The sequence below is a fragment of the Scardinius erythrophthalmus genome (genome assembly GCF_964197995.2).
Source record: "Scardinius erythrophthalmus genome assembly, chromosome: 10".
Classification (NCBI taxonomy): domain Eukaryota; kingdom Metazoa; phylum Chordata; class Actinopteri; order Cypriniformes; family Leuciscidae; genus Scardinius; species Scardinius erythrophthalmus.
This window is the reverse complement of record NC_138230.1, coordinates 35,985,748-36,006,781: the sequence shown is the minus strand read 5'-3', so window position 1 is coordinate 36,006,781 and position 21,034 is coordinate 35,985,748. Positions and strand designations below refer to the sequence as shown.

The window sequence follows — 21,034 nt, the reverse complement described above, 5'->3', positions numbered from 1 at the left end:
TGTAGTGTTGAGTTTGAGTTCAATTTATAAATTGTGACCCTGGATCACAAAACCAGTCACATGTCGCACTGCAATAGGTCAAAATTAAAAATGGACAACTTTAAAGGCGATTTTCTCAATGTTTCGATTTTTTTGCACCCTCTGATTCCAGATTTTCAATAGTTGTATCTTTGCCCAAATATTGTCCTATCCTAACAAGCCACTCATCAATGGAAATATCAGCTTTCAGATGATGTAGAAATCTCAATTTCAAAAAATGTACCTATGTGACTGGTTTTGTGGTCCAGGGTCACAATTATTGTTTTTAAGGTAAAACTTGCATTACTGGGCATGATGTTTGGGGTCGGTAAGGTTTTTATTATTATTATTTCTGAAAGAAGAGTCTCGTGCTATTGGGCCACCGTATAATGCTCAACAAAGTTGCATTTATTTGATATAAAATTCAGTAAAAACAGTAATGTTGTGAAATGTAATAATACATCACAATATTACTATTTAAAATAACTGTTTTCTATTTTAATATATTTTAAAATGTCATTTACTCCTATGATGGCAAAGCTGAATATTCAGCATCCATTACTCAAGTTGAAATAGAAAGATTTTTTTTTATATTCTAAATGTCTTTACTGTCACTTTGATCAATTTAAAGCATTCTTACTAAATAAACACATTCAAAAATATGTTTAAAAAAAATCAATCCAAGATATGAATACTCTCCTACTGACTTCCACTTTCTTCAAAATGTAATCCAAAGTAAAAATGTATGATGTATACTTTGCCGACCTACATAATCCTGTCAAATAAATTGCGCTTAGTCTGTTTTAAATTTGTTTTTATTGTGACTGCTGCCTTTTACAGTGATATTTACTGTTGTTTACCTTGTATTAAAGGTACATTTGATTTTGCTTTTCATTTTAGGCTCAAATGTGATTGGCTTTTGAAAATCTTGTATAGCAGTAATACAGCTTGTGTGTACGTGCTTAACTATATTTTGGGGACAAATTTGTACCCAGAAGTGACCAAAACCTAATTGGTAAATCAAATGACGTCCTCATTGTAAATCTAGTATAAAAATAAAGTAATTCAAGATTTCTTTTTAAATGCAGAAAGTTTTGTGTGATGGGTAGGGTTAGTCTAAGAGGATATAATATACAGTTTGTACAGTATAAAAACCATTACTTCTATGGAATGTCCCCATTTGGATATCCAAGTAAACGTGTGTGTGTGTGTGTGTGGTGGTCGACACCCAGCTCTACAGTGGGATGTTGATTGTGCAGCAGTACTTGATTTTTAACGGTTTTCATACCAGACGCCTTCACTAAAGGTATGTTTCACGTTGAGTATATCACTTCTCTTCAGACTTATTATTCCAAACAATGCGCTAAATGGGTGGTCGGTGGTTCAGCTATGTTATAAACTGCGTATACCGTTAAATGCTTGTTGTGTGTTTATATCCAGTTTATCCAAGACTGCGGGGTGACTGTTTAATGCCAGTTTAACTTTCCTGGTGTCGACCGCTGTCAGCCGTCCTGTTTTCTCTTTACATTCTTCTCAGTGAACGTTCCCACAACGTTCACTAATGTTTTGTAACGGTAACGGTTATGTAAACATTAAGTTATTAATATTTAAATAACCGTTACAAAACATTTAGCGAACATTTATACAACGTTCTTAAAATTATAATATGACATGTTGATTGGTTGTGTTGCTGTCCATGGTACTGCAGGTGCACGTGCGTCAGAGCAACACTGTGTAATAGACACTGTCGTACAATTGGAGGGGAGTTATAAATCCCGTCAAATATTACTGGAACTTGATCTCGAAAAATGAACAGAAAACTCTAACAGAGTCTCGAAAAATATAATCATTCTGAATGGTTGTTTGTCACAGGGAAGATGGATTGTGGAAAATTACACGACTTCACAATCAAGGCGTTAGGAGTGTTTACACAAGAACGGCTAAATTGCCTCGCCAATATTGTGGCGAATCCATCATCGCAAACAAGTGGCAAGTAGTCTGCAGCTCACTGTCTCTCCCTTTAAATACACTCACAATATAACAAAAGTATTTTGCTATAGCTAGTCAAGATCATTTTCACATTCTTGTAACTAAATAGCCTAATAAACAAACAGCGTATGTGTCCGCTGCTTCATGATAAATAGGTTACTGTCACTTTAAGGACAATTTTGTTATTTTCAACCTAATGTGCTACATATATGTGGAAAGCTTATGTGTCAACTATAATCATTAATTGTTGTAAATAAATGTTTATTACTGGTAATTTCTTTGTTCTAATGGGTCTGTTAGGTCTAAGTGTCTTTAGAGCTGATGGCAACATCACAGTTGCTTTTCTTTTTTCCCTGGACTGGTGTGTGAGGCTGATAACACATGGTCAATAGCTGGGGATTGGGCTGAGAACGAACCTAACAAGTCATGTATTTTACACGTGCATTTCTCAATATCTTGACTGGATTAAGAGCTCCATGGTATCAACTATTATATTCGGTGAAATTAAAAGCTATTAAGTTATTAAATTGACTTTTTTTATTGTTAGTATTAAATATTATCCTAATTTGTCATGACAAAGAAACTCAAGTCTCATTAATGATAGAACTGCTTTTCATTTGAGTTAAAGTTAAGGTGATTTTTGTGTAGGCCTTTGTTTGTCATTGTAATATACTGTACCTCTCTTAATGAAAGTAAAATTACAATTCCATTTCGCTGGGTGATTTTAGCTACAAATAAATTTTAACTATTGAAACATGAAATTACTTAAAAAACATCCGTATAAAGCAGTGCTTTCTTCAACAACAACAACAACAACAACAACAAAAATCTGATTTACTTGTAGAGCACTTTGGTCAGCAGTTGTTAAATATGCTTTATAAATAATGATTTATTTAATGACTGCATGATTTCACTCTTGATTTAATGTTTGATTTAATTTTTTTAAATATAGATTAGAGTTAGAATATGTTAGTATATTAATAATAATTGATCCATTTAAATACATTTAAGTCATCCCGTCGGCCCCTTGGAAGTTATCTGAGGCCCCAGTTTGAGAACCACTGGTATTTATGGGATGATTTCTCAGAACATGACCAGTAGAGGGCAATGATGTTTATAATGTATCTCTTGATACCTAATATGAGGATGAGACACTATTATCAGTGTATCATGTACAGTAGGGCAGTTTGCATATCGCTCAAGGCTGTCTTCACTAATTGTAGCCTAAGTCATTATCAGTGCTCGGCAGTAACTGATATTTAATCTGAAGTACGTAATTAGATTCCAAAAAATATTATGCTTGTTATTAGATTATATTAATTTTTTAAATATTCATAATCAGACTAAAGTTGTTTTTATTGATTACATACACATGATTACATGATTTTATTGATTCTCATTAATTCTTCTTTTTTTATCTTTTAAATTGTCCTTTCTAAAACAGCCTATGTCTTTCAGTTTTGTGGAATTGCACAAGTCAAAAATATAACTTTTTTTGTTATTAAAAACAGGTCTAACACAAAAAGTAATGTAACATTACGGTCCATAAAAAGTAACGCAATTAGTTGCTTTTTAGGGAGTAACACAATATTGTAATGCATTATTTTTAAAAGTAACTTTCCTCAACACTGGTCATGATAATGACAAACTTTGCAGTGAAAATACTGATACTATGCAAGAGTAGCTTTCCCAGTTTGTTATACATCAAAAAAGGGTTAAATTAGCCACAGTCTGCACAGTATAGTGTAAAATGGGGTGAGACGTTGTAGACACTGCTTCGAAGCACCAATACAATTATGGTAACGATTTCCCAGTTCCATGTTAAAGAATCAGATTTCCTGATCAGGAGAAACTTTCAGTCTATACAGACTACCTTATTTTCATGTTGACAGGAAAATATCTACCCTGCCCGTTCCTCTGTGTGGGTCATATTCCTTCTTTAGTGCTCTTTCTCTCCGTGGCCCCTCCCCGTGGGAAAGCTGGCCTCATGTGATTGCGGTGGCCCATACTGGAAGCTGTGGTTGCAGCACTGACTCTACTGGTGCCAAAAGAACAGAGGACTATTCCCACACGTCCACACACACACACTCATGCCTAAATATTCACTAACATAAACAGCATAAACACTCTACGCACAATCACACACGCCACTCGCATGAGAATCTGCCCAATGTTTCCTCGTTGCGCCACATCCCTCACAGACACACAGTCCCGCCACAGTCTAGCACACGCATACTCACATTCCATGCCCATTTTAAAGCTCAAACTGGGGAAAGCACACAACCAACCAAACAAACAACAACCCAAGAACCAAAAAAAAAGCATCACTTAGACCAACACTTTGATGTGTTTTAATTGCTCTTTTAGTGGTAAAGCACATGATTATTCCGTTTTCATGGTCAACGGCAATCTTAATTTGAGACCGTCTTGTAAATGATGCATACCATCTTTCCGGAGGTGTTGTTGGAAAGCTGCTCTGTTTCTTATAAATCAGACATAATGGATGCCCTGTCATAGCATTTGTTCATTTGTACTTTTGTGTAATTGCACAGCACTGTCACATCTTTTTATTCCTTATTTTTTAAAGTAGGCCTACCTATGCATCAGCACTTGAAACTTATTATTTCGCATTCAAGTCGAAAACATATCATGGAAGTGACTCAAGTAAAGCAAAAGTCTTATATTGCGAACAACAAACCCAAATATCTGAACATCTGAATTCAAAATGATGAAAATGATTAATTTCTAGCATTTTTAAATGGAATTACAACTTTATTTTCATGACATAAAGCAAACCATGAAAGTTGAGTGAACTTTCACTAACACCATTTGATTTTACTAACAATATTATATATTGCTGTTCCCACCATGTTTCAAATCAGCATGCCCTTTCCAACGTTACTACTCTGCAACGTGTGTATCTTTTACATGGAATTACTACTTTGTTTTTATGACATAAAGCAAACCATGAATGTTGAGTGATTAACTTTAACACCATTTGATTTGCTTTCTAATCAGTGATCTCTATACAGACATATTAAATTATCTATATTATATATTGCTGTTCCCACCATGTTTCAAATCAGCATGCCCCTTCCAACGTCACTACTCTGCAACTTGTGTATCTAGTATTGTGAGTTTCCTACTTGTAAATAGCCTACGACTTTGCTCTGTCATTCCTGTGATTGGGATTTGTAATTATATTTCTAACTCCACTGTGGAATATTTGATTATGATTGGTCAATCACCGCATTCAGTGATCAGATAACATTACCTAATATTCGCAGTCATCCATGGCAACGCTATATAGCCTATCAGGGCATTCATCCGGTATAGCCCCTGGTGATACTTTGGGAAAAGTTTCATGTTGTGTCAAGCCTTCTTAGTGTTTTAAAAATAGCGATTTATGATGCAATCATAGAAGTGCCTCAAGCACTCCCATTCAAAAGGCAATTTGACCGAAAACGAAAATACGGTCAAACTTAAAAGTGGCGTTTCCATTCTAATTATGATTTTAAACAAAAGTTTGCCTCGGGTAGGTTAACAAAAAGACCCTAGGTTGCATTTTGGCGAGAGTTACCCTTTAAGTGTTTTCCGAGACTTTGTTCTTGTTTAAAGGTAGGGTAGGTAGGATTTTTATAAAAAACTTTTTTTCAAATTAGTTTAAACTGTCTTTATATACCAATACATAATTCTGCAATAAACACAGCTCATTATTTCCATTCGGGACGAAACAATTGATTGGTTTGGGCGACTGTCACTCACTCTCTCAACCATGGCTACCACCCCTGTTGCTACACTCTAAAAACTGCTGGGTTAAAAAATAACCCAACCTTAACCACACTGCTGGGTCACTATTGGACAGAACACGCGCTGGGTTGGTTTGACCCAAGTGCTGGGTTTTCCCATTTGACCCATATTTCTGGGTCATTCATTTGACCCAACCAGTGGGTGAAATTAACCCTCTTGCTGGGTTAAGTCTTACTCATGTGCTGGGCTATTTCTTGTCTCATTGCCTTAATAAAATTAGAAACAAATATTTGTTATATTATGAATTTAAAATAATTATTATCTCTGTAATACAATAAACCAGAGAGGCCACTGTATGATTTCAATCTCATTTTTTATTTTATTTTATACATTTCTTTAATACTTTTCTTTGTTAATGTTAATCAATGTCAAAGGTCTGACATGTCCCCCTCATTTCATCCCTGAGGCACAAAATGTGCAGCAATTAACCAGTCATCTCATTTTGTAAATATTCAACCATGTTGGTCCTCACCTGTTGATCAAGTCAAGTCATCTCAATTTACAGATTGTATCAAAGCAGCTTCAGTGATACTGTAACATGAATATAATACAACAAAATTTGTTTCTAGAAGAAAATTGCATCATCGTCCACCTTAAGGCAAATCAATAATATTGTTGAACATTAAATGTCCCCAACTAAGCAAGCCAAAAGCCAAGGCAACAGTGGCAAGGAACCAAAACTCCATCAGTGACAGAATGGCGAAAAAAACCTTGGGAGAAGGTTCAGGCATTCAGTTCTCCTCTGGCTATCGAGCGAACAGTGTATGATTATGATCCAGGCAGCATTACAGGTCAGAGGTCAGATTGAATAAGAACATTCAGAATATTATCCAGTTCATTTGGTTGAAGATTGGAGTCATCACTCGCATATGGAGACGGGTTTGTTGAGGATCAGTCGTGTCGATGAGGCCTTCAGAGGGCTGATGAGGCTGGCCCTTCAGGGATGCGTCATGGATGGGTCCAGGCGCAGGTCCACCATCTGATCTGGATACGGCCTGGATCCGCCTGACTTCAGTAAACTTTAGAATGAACAGAAAGACATACATTAGCATACATGCCATTCTTCTTATTAAATAATGAATACACCAGGTGTTATAGGAAAGTGTCCCCGGTTCCGGCTGACCTATGCAGCCTAATAATCATTTAACTGATTTGAATAATAGAAATGTATAATGTTCTATATTAATTCCAGGTAAAAGAGATGCGTTTAAGTTTAAATTTAAACTGACAGAGTGTGTCTGCTTCCCGGACAATCACTTAGAGTGTTGCAATAAAACTGACATGCAAGTTAAGCTTTTTTTGTGGAAGTATCAATTTATTATTGAATATGCAATTAAAATTATTGCAAACATTACCAAATGACCAAATGTGCAAAACAAACAAAATGTCCTATTGCAAACTGAATAGTAATAGTAATAAAAGAGTAATTTTGACAAATATTATCAACATTAAGGCATTAAAATAAAACATTATTTTATTAAAAGTAAAATATTACTGTAATGTTGATACAGTGTCAACATTAAAATTCACAAACCCACAAAGCTGCTCGTTAATCTCCTGACTGGCAGCGCTGATGATCGCCTCGTTTAGATGTTAACTTGCACACAATATAAAATGAAAGATGACATGCATGGTGGTAGGTATCTATAGGCTATCATGTAAGTTTACATTTTTTAAGTTTTAAATATTGACGATCATTCGTTCAACTAAACGGGTATACTTTTCTTCTCAAAACTGGCGCTATTTCTCCTTTCCTCAGTCGATGTTTATAAAGATTGCAAGTCATACATTTACTAAAAAAGGCTATATCAAGGCTCTTGAAAGCCTTTTTTTTTTGGCAGAAACGATGGTTTGAGACATTACAGAAGACACACGCAGACTGTGCTGGAACTTACCTCAGTCACTTCTTCAGACGAGTATTTCTAAAACTACGCCAGCAGACTTTTCACTCACAACTCACTTGCTAGACTAACGTACATTAGAGACTCGTTTCCCGCTGATTTTACGTGCGAGCCCTTGTGAGGGAAACTGCGCGTATGGATTTCATACAAAAGCTTTTCTCACTTTTAAATACGCAACGTCCACAATGAATAGGCCTACGATAATTACATGATGAATTTAGAATGAAATTTTTCAGAAAGGCTGCTGATATATCTGGTTTAATTTCAACTAAGGATTTAACATGCGGCATTTTGTCAAAAATTCTAACCAGCTAGCTGTGGCTAATTAATGTTTCACAGAATAAATACCTTACCCCTCACACTTCCATATCAAAGACTGTATGTTGAACAGTGAAATTAGCTTGCTGCTACCACCACAACTTATTAAAAATATAGGTAAACATATTAACTTACCATAAAACACTGCCTGCTCCGAGTGGCGTGCTCCTCAAGTCAGAAGTGAAGAATCCAGAAAGTTCCACAAAGAATGAAAAAAGTAACCAGTTGCTGGGTCAAAATAACCCAACCAGCGGTTTATTTGTGAATGACCCCCTTACAACTCATTTGACCCAGCATGAGCAACCCAATAATGTGTTTACAGTACCCCAAACAACCCAACTGTTTGACCCAGCACAATCAACCCAACAATTTGTTTACAGAAACAACCCAGCATTTTTTAGAGTGTAGATCTGCCCATATGCGCGCACCCGTTTGATTTGAGGAGGCGTGGAACCTACGAAGAGTAAAATTATGGCAGAGAAAGAGCATTCAAAATTCAAAGCACCTGCATATTCAGTCAGCGAAGGCAAACAAGGCAAAAACTACTTCCTCGGACCCTGGTTGCCCGCACTCTTGAACGACCTCCTCTGCTTCGCCCTCGACCCCGGACCTGTCCGCGAACCGAGGATGCGGTACTTGTCACCGGAGTGTAACGTTAGTCCTCATCGGAGTCAACAATGTTTTCATCATGGAAACTCTTACATGCAAAACACCGTATATGTTATGAATCTTACACGAAATTCACCTTCATCACAGTGTAACTGATGGTAATGGAAAAACGTGTATCAATGCAACCTGTTTTTAGCTTTGCCTTATAAATATAGCTCGTTACCTATAAATATAGCTCGTTACCGAATCAAACAAAGTATATTTTAAACTAAAAGAAATCTTATTTGTTTATATTTATAGTGATAAAGTTAGGTATTTTATTACATGTGATTCTGACATGATGTCACTGCATGCACTGCACTCCTTCCTCTCCACTCGTCTCAGGTAAATAAATGCATCTTCCAGCTGAGCCTGAGCGTAAAGCCGAGTTCAGACTGCACGATTTTCAAAGTAGTCGGGTCACTGTTCTTTTCACACTGCGTGACTATCTGGGGTAACATTCAGTTGCTGGTGTGTTCACACTACACAATGCATCGGCGACAGGAGGTTTCGCATTGCATGACTTTCAGGAGGAAGAATCGCCGACAACTTCTGTCTGGTCCGCAAACTACGTTTCGCAACCAAACACATGCGAGAAGTGATAAGGAAATAGCGCAAAATCCCGCGTGCGTAGACCGCAGTTCTCGTGCGAGACTGAAATTGTTATTAAAAATTAAAGCCTGCAAGAGGCTTGCGATCCAAATTGTCTGTGCACTGATTTGCAGCGAAAAGGAGAAAAAGAAAAACATATTATGCATGAGGAAATGGCTGGGAAGACAAGGGGAGCAAGGACTGTGTGTTCTGCAAAGAGAGTTGGGGGTAAATAAATAATTTTGCAATGTGCTGCTGTTGCTGCTGGTCAAGCAAATGTTTGTGCTTGGTTTCTGTTTGATATAATTGTAAATATATCTATTAAAATACTGATATTGTGGCCTATAACTCCTCCCCGAACACCCCGCTACTCTGTATTTTGCTCTCTCATTGGCTATCGGTCACCGCCGATGTAGTTTTCAGTCAGAACACTTTTCACACAGCAGGATTTTGAATCGCCGACAGGTCCAGATATTTAGCATGCCAAATATCTCACGGGTGTCGGCGACTCGTCGGCGATTCTCTCAGATCGCGTCTTTGCTCATTCACACTGCGTGATTGTCACTCGCGTGAACGAGCACCGATTTGCCTGTGATTTCGGGCATTTGTCGGCGATTTCTCAAAACCTGTCGGCGAGCCAAAATCGGGGCTAAAATTGTGCAGTCTGAACTCGGCATTAGGCGTCGCGCGTTCATGTGTTTTGGGGGCGTGGCTTTGGAAGGAGCTCAGAAGGGAGGGGGTGGAGTGAATGGAAATAATGAGCTGTGTTTACAACAGTCGTGAGAGGTCTACAGACACTCGATTTTTATACTCTCTTTTTCAGAGTACTTACATTTTAATTATGTATTGGTATATAAAGACAGTTTAAACAAATTTGGAATGTTATTTTTTTTTGAAAAATCCTACCTACCCTGCCTTTAAATGACCTCAAATTACTTAAGTAGGCTATATATTACTGTTGCTATATTCGTCTTTGTTGCTAGGCAGATTTGTTTGTATTTGTTTTACTATTTTTGGCAGACACTGTAAGATTATATACAACTCAAATCATTATTTCATGTCCACGTAGCTATTTATTTGGTGCGTATGCGATGTAGGAAGTTTACAGTCAGCTGTTATTCTCCGTTCCGCGGCGGCTCCTGATCAACCTGTCAGGGTTTATTTTACGATAATATCCCTTATAATCTGTCTGTTTCCTGAATGTAAGTGTGAGAATGTGTGCGCAAAGAGATTTTTACTTCCTGCGTGTTTTGAAGTTAGTTTGGTTTCACTCTAATTACAGCCTGTTTGGAGAGTGGTTGGCAGAGGCACTGAGAGGGCACACAGTGTTCCTGGTTTCCTCTTGCTGTTGCAGGATCAGGGCCAGCAGCCACCATGGTTTCACTGTCTGAGTGGCCGCAGTACCGCAGTGTTCTCTTCTCATCAACCTCTCTGGAGACAGCTAAAGAAAACAGATGCTCTAAATGGCACCTTGCTTTAGAGTCTATAGCACCCAGAGGAGTATTTCAGATAAGAGTCAGTTTAGTATGGTGAGTAGGCAGCAGGCTACATCTCTGCTTTAAATTTTGTAGGCACTTTCTTTTATATTTGACTCACTTTTTAATTGGCTCTCTGATAAAATAACTCAGTTGGTGTCCAGTATAGAATAAATGTATATATGTGTATATATATATATATATATATATATATATATATATATATATATATATATATATATATATATAGCTAATAGGTTTCCATTGATTTTTTTTTTTTTTTTTTGATTCAGGAAAATTGTACATTCAGAATGTCCCTGAGAGAGTTGATCATCACATTTTGCTCTAGTGCTGCCATCTTTTGGTAGATATATGTACTTGAATACACAAGTAAGTGAACAAGAGACTGGAGTTATGGCTGCCTAAAATGTAGCTTCGCTGTCACATGAATACAGTAAATTACATTTTACAAGTAGAAAAGTTATTTTTATTGTAATAATAATATTTCACAATATTACTGTTTTTACTTTATTTTTGATCAAATAAATGCTGCCTTGGTGAGCATATGGCTTCTTTCAAAAACATTAAAGAATCTTACTGACCCCAAACTTTGAAACAGGAGTGCATATCGTGAGAAAACATTGTAGACTGTGAGAAAAGCATGATATTACAAAAACAACATGTTCTTTCCTCAACTGAATAATTGTTTTTATGCGCAGTGTATCTATAAAATAGTATCTATAAAATTGAATAAAACAGTTGTTTTTAATCTTGAAGGAATAGTTCACTTAAATTAAAATTCTGTCATCATTTCCTCACCCTCAAGTTGTTTCAAACCTGTATGTATTTCTTTCTTCTGCTGAACACAAAGGAAGATACTTTGAAGAATGTCGGTAACCAGACAGTTGATGGACCCCATTGACTTCCATAGTATTTTTTTTTTTCTTCCTACTATGGAAGTCAATGGGGTCCATCAACTGTCTGGTTACCGACATTCTTCAAAGTATCTTCCTTTGTGTTCAGCAGAAGAAAGAAATACATACAGGTTTGAAACAACTTGAGGGTGAGTAAATGATGACAGAATTTAAATTTTTAAGTGAACTATTCCTTTAATGATTTGCTCTCGTGCTGCCATCTTCTGGAAGCTCAATGTACTTGCACACACAATTAAGAGAAGAAGAGGAACGCTTTTTTTATAAGGCACATTTCTCTTTATGTAATTTCCTCAAGCATTTCCATCTCAAAAATATGATATATCATGTCAGAATCCATAGCAAATGAATGTATAAATGACAGAGTAAACAAATACACTAATATAAAAAAAGATAAAAGATCAGAGTTCTAGAAAATTCCAGTATCTGGATCTCAAAATCCAAGTTCAAAGCACCGAATTGCTTTGAGCATTTCAATTATCACATCAAGTCTCTCAGAGAGTTGCATTTACCTTTGATTTTGACTTGGATTATACAGTCCGTTTAATTTCCCTCCTATTTGTCTCTGTAAACATAATCAGACTATTTCTAAATGTCATTTGAGTTGGAATAGTAGATGGTACTGAATAAACATTTAAATTTGAATTGTCCAATGCTTTGTAGTTCCTTTTAAAGGTGGTAAATAAGTTCAAATGACCAAGATTTATTTGTCCTTTCAGACTGTCATGAACTCCGAACTTCTCCGTAATGCTGATTCAGAACGCCCCGATTTCTGTGCCCCAGGCCTGTGCGGACTTACTGGAGGTGCGACCTGAGGCTGGAGACCCCAGAGGGGCAAAGGGTCTGAAGGAAATCTGGGGAGGGGAGGAGTTGGAGGAAGATGAGGAGGAGGATGGGATTGTGTGTCCGTCAGGTGAGTGCTGTTGAAGTCTGTGAGGATGGCCGGGTATAGAGGGCAGTCGACGCACCGGGGTCAGCGCTTGACTCATTATCGCCCCCTGGGTGCCCAAAGATCCCATTCGCAGGGCCGCTGTAGGGTAGCCGAGCATGGCGGCGGTGGCATGGGGGAGCATATCCCGGCGGGCGTTTGGGGGAAAGTGGGTAGATGTGACTGGAGACGAGGTGGCTGCTAGCTGAGGGAAGGAGGGCCAGGGCCAGGGAGGAAAAGGTAGAGCGGTGGAGCTCTGGAGGACAGGGTCCAGCTCACTGGCGCAGTGGCTGAGGTGGGACACCAGGCGCGCGCCGATGGGGTCTGAGGATTCAACCCCCTCCAGAGAGCTGAGGTATCTCACCACCTCCCCGACACACTCCCGAAAGCCCAAAGTCCTGTAGTCCACTGCCAGAGCACGAGCATCAAAGTAGCCTAGGAGAGAGAACGCTTAAATGTTCTGTTTGAGAAATACATACAATAAAGCAGGAATTTTCAGACTTTTTGATGCCAAGGAGGACCCACAGTTATAATGATGGAGGAAACTCCTTCCTAAAATATAAAAGCAGCTATAAATGCTTTTCAAAAGTTTGTGGTCTGGAAAGGAATTTTTACTTTTACTCAGCAAGGATGCATTAAATTGATCAAAAGTTAATGTAAGGACTTTTCAAAATTGATAATAATAACAAATATTTCTTGAGCAGCAAATCAGTATATTAGAATGATTTCTGAAGGATCATGTGACACTGAAGTCTAGTTATATTGCTGAAAATTCAGCTTTGTAATAAATCACAATATTTGACAAACTTGTCTCACAATATTTTAGTTTTTACTGTATTTTGCACAAGACCACAAGACACTTCTTTAAAAAAAACATTAGTGTATATTGTGAAAACAATATTTAACATGATATTACAAAAACAACATTTTGTTTCTTCAATGAAATAATTGTTTATGTTGTAAAACAGAACAAAAAGATTAAAATAGTATCTGTAAGACAGTTGTGATTAATCTTAATGATTTCTTTACAAAGCAGAAAAAAATCGAATTCTGCATATTTGACATTTTTCTTTCTTTCTGAAATTTCACAGGAACACCCTGATTCCCTGAATCCCCCAAAAAGATATTTTGAAGAATATGGATGACCAAACAGGCCAGGGCCTATTGACTTCCATAGTATACTATGGAAGTAAATGGGATCCATAAATTGTTTGGTTATATTTTTGTGTTCAGCAGAAGAAAGAAATTCATACAGATTTGGAACAATTTGATGGTGAGTAAATGATGACAGAATTTTATCCCTTTACGTTGAATAATTGAGGTTAGGGGCGTGTTCAAATCCATAACCCAAAGTTTGAGCAATAGAAATAGTAGCAATATACTGTAATGAAAGCTCTTCTGAAATTTCGGTAGCACTTTATTTTACAGTCCCCATGTACATACTATATACTTATAGTAATTGCAATAACTGGGTAATAACTCACAGGAACCTACCCCTAAACCTAACCTTAACCCCTGTAGTTACCTTATATTACCCAGTACTTTCTTAAGTAAGCACACTGTAAGTGCACGTACTGTGAAATAGAGTGCAAATGAAATTTCTTGCTCCACATCTTCTCTCACCTTTGCCGCCCATGGCATGAAGCAGTTTCAGATGATCCACTGTCATCTGAAGAATCTCAGCCTTCTCCAGTTTAGAGGAGCCCTGGTCAGAAGGGGAGAAGGTGCTGGTTTTTATTACAATTTTGTTGAGCCAAAAACTCAAAACTGAGCCAGTCTGATCGTCTTACCTGTTTCTCGAAGGCACTGGGTACGAGTCTCCTGAGCTCTGACAGACTGTGGTTGATCCTGTCCCTGCGCCTCTTCTCAATTATCTGAGGAATCCAGCGGAATCAATTTAAAGTCAGAACGACGATTCGCAGTGGAAAGCATTTGCTAACTGAATTATTTTTGTGGCCGAGGCCTAGTCACAGCATTCTTAAGATCAGATTTTGGAAAAAATAACAAGTCAAAATAGGAAAACACAAATCAAAGTCAGACAAGAGGGCTCAAACTGTAAAAACGCACGTTGCTGCAGAGAGTCGTATTGCAGGCACTTACAGAAGAGATCATATATGAATGATATATTTGGTCTGTTCTTGAACAAGCAGGGCAAAAACAGAGCTGGATTGACGTAAACTCACCCCTCTTCTCTTCTTGCGCGCCAGGATCTGTGAGGTACTGCCTGGAGACATGGACCCAGTGACAGGGCTGAGCGAGAGAAAGAGCGAGCGGGGAAGGGGACAGATTAAAGCTTTGATGTCAATGCATATTGTTGTCATTACTGTACTTAATACAACGCAGAAACGCTGTTGCACATCATCAAACCCAATCTAATTTGTCTTTGGGCACAGCTAGACACGGGAGCGCCGGGGTAAACAGAAAACAAGATTATTTTGGTTTAACGAGTTTTTGGACATTATTGTCAGATGGCAGATATGTTATGATTTTCGCGTCGTACGAAAGCATTTCTTTTTAAGCTCAAAAGACACGATGATTACATATCCGCAGGGCAGAATGAAATAGTAGCTTTTGCATGCTCTTTGAGCACATCAGTACTCTGCATTATCCTTCAATGTGGATCTGGTTTGCATGGGCACTCTCTGCTCTGCCAGCAGAATGACACTGTTTGTTTTTGCTTTTACTTTCACGCATAACTATTATTTTTATATCACATTATTGTAACTCCTTTTAACATTAAGAGACTTAACTCACAAACATTCCGTTTGTTTAGAGGGAAAGAGTCAGGGAAAGAAAATGAGTTACAGGAATAAACTCTTGTGTAGAGCTTTTGCATTCTGGATGAGAGTTTTCAAAGATGAGAAACGATTGGTAGGGCGCAATTCAAAAGGACCAAATGGCAGCTGCGTGCGTCTTCTGTCTGCTCTTGATTTGTGTCGCAGCTTTACTGAAATATCAAAAAAATGCAAACGGACAGAGAAGGAAAAAGCATGCTGAGCTTTATGCTTGTCAGTGGCACAATAGAAGATACACCTCTCAACAGTGTCAAATAAGATCGTAATGGGCCCCTATCAGCCGTCCTGCTTGACGGTGGCCCTATTTGTGATTTTGACAACGTGCATGTCCGCTCACATAAACTCCTATGTCATTGCGCTCTGGTGACTTGGTGTGCGCTACAGTGTGTCTATGTCCATTTAAATTAGGGAGGGACAACAACAAGACGGTTTCTGTAGAATATTGGCTGTAATATTAGCAATTTGATGTTTTCTCAAATGTTTGTTCGACATGTCTTCACTGTCACCACATGCAGAATCTAACCTCCTATTTTAAATGTAAATAAGCAAACCTGGCTGAAAAACATAGATAGCACAATAAAAAAGAAATTGTGGTCACACTTTATTTTAAGGTGTCCTTGTTATAGTGTAATTACACAAATAAGTACTGAGTAATATTAATTACCAATAAGTACATATATAAACTTATATAAATTTAGGGTTAGAATTTGGGTAACATGTTATGGTTACACTTTATTTTAAGGTACCATTGTTACAGTGTAATTATATATTTAAGTACTGAGTAATATTAATTAACAACATGTACTTACTATAGGGTTAGGGTAGGATTAGGATTTGGTTGAGGGTTAGTTACATGTAATTATGCATAATTTACTGTTATTACTATGGTAAGTACATGTAACATATGTGACAAGGACACTGTAGAATAGTGTTACCCATTCTTATTTTGTTGCACATGTTAGTTAATGTAGTAATAACTATAAAGTATGCATAATTACATGCAACTAATCCTAAACCAAACCCCAATCCTAAAGTAAGTACATGTAGTTAATTATTATTACACAGTACTTAAATGCATTATTACATTGTAACACGGACACCTTAAAATAAAAAGTTTTGCTTAGTGTTAGTTGCTAGTAATTATGCATAATTTAATACTAGTATAGTAAACACATGTAATGTGTAAAAGACACATTAAAATGGCCAAATTAGAATTGCTTATCCTGGCAAATGCCAACAAATTTAATAAAAACATATAGCATGTTGTATGAATGCTAAACATTTCATATCTTGTTATACACAGCAGAGTGCATGATAAACGCCCATGTATAGTCGAAGATACAGCTATCAAAAAAACACCTTGCATTTTGACCATCAAAGCTGCGATTTTGGCACTGTAAAGAGATGTCACTTGGAAATTTCGAACAAAACTTAAACTCATCATGAATATCACGTTTATACTTTCTGAGCTGCAGTGTGAGCTCTACATGTAGAGCGACTGACAGCTATATGTCATCGCCACACGTCAGGTCCTCACCAGTAGCCGTCCTCCTGTCCGACATCGATCAGTTCGTCTGTGTCCGAGTCCGGGGAACTGTAGTCATGAGGTCTCTTCATCGCCACACCTCTATCCCTGCGAGGGGAGGTTGAATCGATGGAGCGATGGAGACGTGCGGTCCTGTCGAGATGATCTCAGATGATGGATTCCTCCTCTGTCCTTCAAATGCAACAGTAAGGAAAGCAGCCACCTTCTAATGCGAGCACGCCCCTCCCTGTTTCCCTTTTTTCCTCTCCACCTTCTTCCCCTCTATTTCTCCCTCTATCCTCCGTCCACAACACAAGCACGCTGCTTGGGAGTCTTATTAGACCTCTCTTGCTGACTAAGTCTGGTCCTTGTTTCTGCGTTTATGTGTAGCCGCGTTTTGACATATCTAGACCCCCTAAACAAGACAATGACAGTCCTCCTTCTTCTGTCTTCTCTCACTTTTCCTGGCTTTTTTTTACCGCTCGGCCACCCTGGCTACACTCGTCTTCTTGCTCTCTGTTGCAACAGCACAAGTGACCGAACTTGGGCACTTTGGAAAAGTTGCCAGTTTTGGCTCCCTCTTCCTTACCCTCCCACACTCCCTCCCTCCCTCCCAGCCCCTCATCAGCCCTCCCTTCTTTCTCTCTCTCTCTGTCATTTCTCTCCTTTCAATTAGCCTCTTCTCTCCACTGTCTCATCTTGCTCTTTCTTTACCCCCACTCTGTCCCTCCCTCCTTTCTTCTGTCTCTGTTTCTCTCTGTCTCCTCTCTTCCACTCTTTTTAATTAGTTCGCCTCCCTCTCTCCCAGGACAATAGGAAGAACGCTGTGGGAATAGTGTCTTGGATTTCGACCCATGCACACATACAGTGGCGCCAAAAAAGTATATGGGCACTTAAGCCACACTTAAAGCTCTATGGATGTCATAGTGTTAGATACGAAATATCAAATCAAGTCTGCAAATAAATGATGTTAAAACTTTTCTAGCCATTTTTGCAATTACTTTGACCTAACTGGTGTGGAAGTGATTTTTAGTGTATGTAGTTCATACAGGTGTTCTGAGTTTCACTAACATTTGACAACCAGAAATTGTCTCTAATGTTTTGCTTGAAATGTGAGCTTCTGCTTTCTTTAATTTAAAATAGTTTTCTTTAAATTAAATAAAAAATACATTTGAATTTAAAGTACTTGGACACATTCAATTTGATTTTGATTTAAGCATGTGTGTTTTATTCCTGTCATGTCAAAGCTGAATTTTCAGCATCATTACTTTAGTCTTCAGTGTCACATGATCCTTCAGAAATCATTCTAATATGCTGAGATTTGCTGCTCAAGAAACCTTTCTTATTATCATCAATGTTGAAAACATCTGTGCTGCTTTTAACTTTTTTCCCCAGGATTCTTTGATGCATAGAAAGTTCAAATAAACTGCATTTATTTGAAAAAGAAATCTTTTGCAACAGTATAAACACATTTACTTTCACTTTAGATCAATTAAATGCATCTTTGCTGAATAAAAGTGTCTTTCATAAAAGTTATTGATCTAAAACTTTCAAACAGTAGTGCATATATTGTTCACACGAACACTCAAACCTTCATTCTCAATGTGACAAACTATGTGGTTACTCTGTGAAAATTCACTCTGTGCCTTTACACATCGACTAAAATCACTGCAACACCAGCTGGTTTCTGAAAGTGCTTTTTGAGTGTGGTTGTGTCCAAATACTTTTTGTATCCAAATACCATTCAGAATCTGTTTTTTTGTAGCATCTACACAGCAGAGTTTGAGGCGGGATTATTTGTTCAATGTGTTAGGGAAGCTTTTGCTAGTGCTAGTGACAGATTTACCGACTTCACCTTTAAGAATCAACTTTCACTTCATTTTGATGGTCCCTTTAACACATTCTGTTGACTATAAGCAACATTGCACCTGTGTCTACTTAGAGTGTTAGTAGAGTATTAGCATACGGTTAGGGTTAGAATAAATTGACATGTATTTGCAAAGTTACTTATAGTCAGTAGAATGTCTGTTGTGGAGCATCAAAATAAAGATTTAGAAGATATTTAGCCGACAGCCTTACACTCTAATGAGAGTTAGTTGACAAAGTTACTTGCAGTCAACAGAATGTTCAAAAGGGAACATCAAAATAAAGCGTTACATGATCAACTGTTAATAAACATATTACTTGACCACTAATCTTAGTCTCTGTGTTAGTTACGTGCCTGAGTCTGAGGGACAAAGCAGCTCTGATAGTGACCATGAACTGATGCCCTCTGGGGAGAGATGAAGAGAGGTTAAGAGAGGATTTAGCCACTGAGTGTCTGAACAGAGGATCTCCTAAAGGATGACAGCATCACGGTTTCTCGTGTCAGACGCGCTGCAATTTCAAAAGAAACTTTTCACTTCACACTATATAGTGCTAAGCACGTACATGTTCACCCCCATCCACTATACCGTGGGAAACTGTAGGGCGAGAGTAGCCATGGTAATTCGAATTACAAGCGCCTGGCAGGAGTTTGCTGTCAGGAAAGGTACCTTACTGACCCAAGAGCCGCAGCAGCATGCCCTGCATCACACAATACCCGACCCACCCTCTGCCTTCCTGTTAGCCTGCTGCTTTGATTCCATGGGGCCGTATGCAATTATATAAGTTTCCTAGTGTGTATATGTTCGTGCCAGTGCAATTGTGTTGGACAGGCAGCCTCTCTGATGCAATTACATCTAGGTGCGGTGACCCCAAGAAGAATAAAAAAACAACAGATACGCTCTTCAGAACGAAGACAACTGTGTTTGAACACTTGTGGGTTATCAGATGTTAGTGGAACATTTTCATAGTGATGAACTATTCCAGGCAGTGTTGGGGAAGCTAATTAAAACTGTAGCTTACAAGTTAATTACAATTCCAGTCGAGCTGTTGTTTTGAAAAAGTAGTAAGCTATAAGTAACAAAGAAAAAGAAGCTAACTACAATGATGTGACTGTAAAGGCCATTGAGAAAAAGAAGTGTGCTTAATTGTATTGAATGTGCATTTGTAGTGTACTTCTAATCTAAAAAGTATATTTAAAAAAACTTTTCTTGCAAACAATATAATATTAATAAAATAAAAGGCCACTTAAGTGTACTTGAAGAGAGTACAGTTTCTTGACTTCTTCTTAAAGCTACACTGTGTAATTTTTTAAGTTGATTCTTAGCAAAAAACACTTTGTTCTTTCAAAATGATATGTGCTCATTAATGTGTAATTACTTCTACTAATCAAGTATTCTCGTAAGCGTAGAATCTGCCATTTAGAATACATACGAGCGAGTCGCTCGACTGGCGGCAGCCATGTTGCGCCTCCATCTTGAAAATACATTAGCCAAAGAGGGACTTACCTGGAAATTCAAGCTTCGCCTTTCGCGTTTTTACACTCAGTGGCACCGTGACGAATGCGAGGGGGAGATTACTCGCGACTGCCGGCAGATTTGAAATAATACGGCCACCGTAGGAGTTAAAACGCCCTCGGAATGGGAGGGGCTAGAAAGTAATATTCAGTTGGTAGTCATAAACAATTTCACCGCTAGATGGGAGAAAATCCTACACAGTGTAGCTTTAACTTATGTAAGAACACTTTTGAAAAGTACACGTGATAATAGATTAAAAGTTTTACTCTCTGAAGTACATTCGAAATAATTGTAATAATCTTCTGCATCACACGTAAAGTGCATGATTGTAATTTTAACTGTAGTGTGTTATTGATTAAACATTACATTTAGCTCACATTTCAATATATATTTTTTGAAGTATATTACTTCTGGAATAAGTACTCTTTTAAATCATTCTAAAGTGTACTTTTTCACAAGGGGGGCAATATGTTTTTTCAAATATAAAATATAACTGTTCAATTATATCATTTTTGATTTATTCGGGAACCATAATTTTGCTGATACAAAAACAATGAGGGGTTTTGAATGAAAGAGCAGTCTCAGTTAGGTGACAGTATCAAAAAGGTAAATTTATACCAAATACAGCCACAAAATAAAGACTAATTTACATAAAAGTTTTTTTTTTTTTTTTTTACATTTATCTCAATTTATTCATTTACACGTAAAACAGTTCAAGCAAACT

The 21,034-nt window shown here is 37.7% G+C and overlaps 1 protein-coding gene across 1 annotated transcript; it reads right to left on the bottom strand.

The window, feature by feature from the left end:
* Positions 1-11,945: 11,945 nt before the first annotated feature.
* heyl (hes related family bHLH transcription factor with YRPW motif like) lies at positions 11,946-17,456 on the bottom strand. The gene is made up of 5 exons (XM_081377636.1): positions 16,943-17,456; positions 14,794-14,860; positions 14,401-14,484; positions 14,234-14,315; positions 11,946-13,045 (listed from the first exon to the last, which is right to left on the bottom strand). The coding sequence occupies exons 1-5, from the start codon at positions 17,020-17,022 to the stop codon at positions 12,438-12,440; spliced, it is 921 nt and encodes a 306-aa protein (XP_081233762.1). The 5' UTR covers positions 17,023-17,456; the 3' UTR covers positions 11,946-12,437.
* Between the last annotated feature and the right edge of the window lie 3,578 nt (positions 17,457-21,034).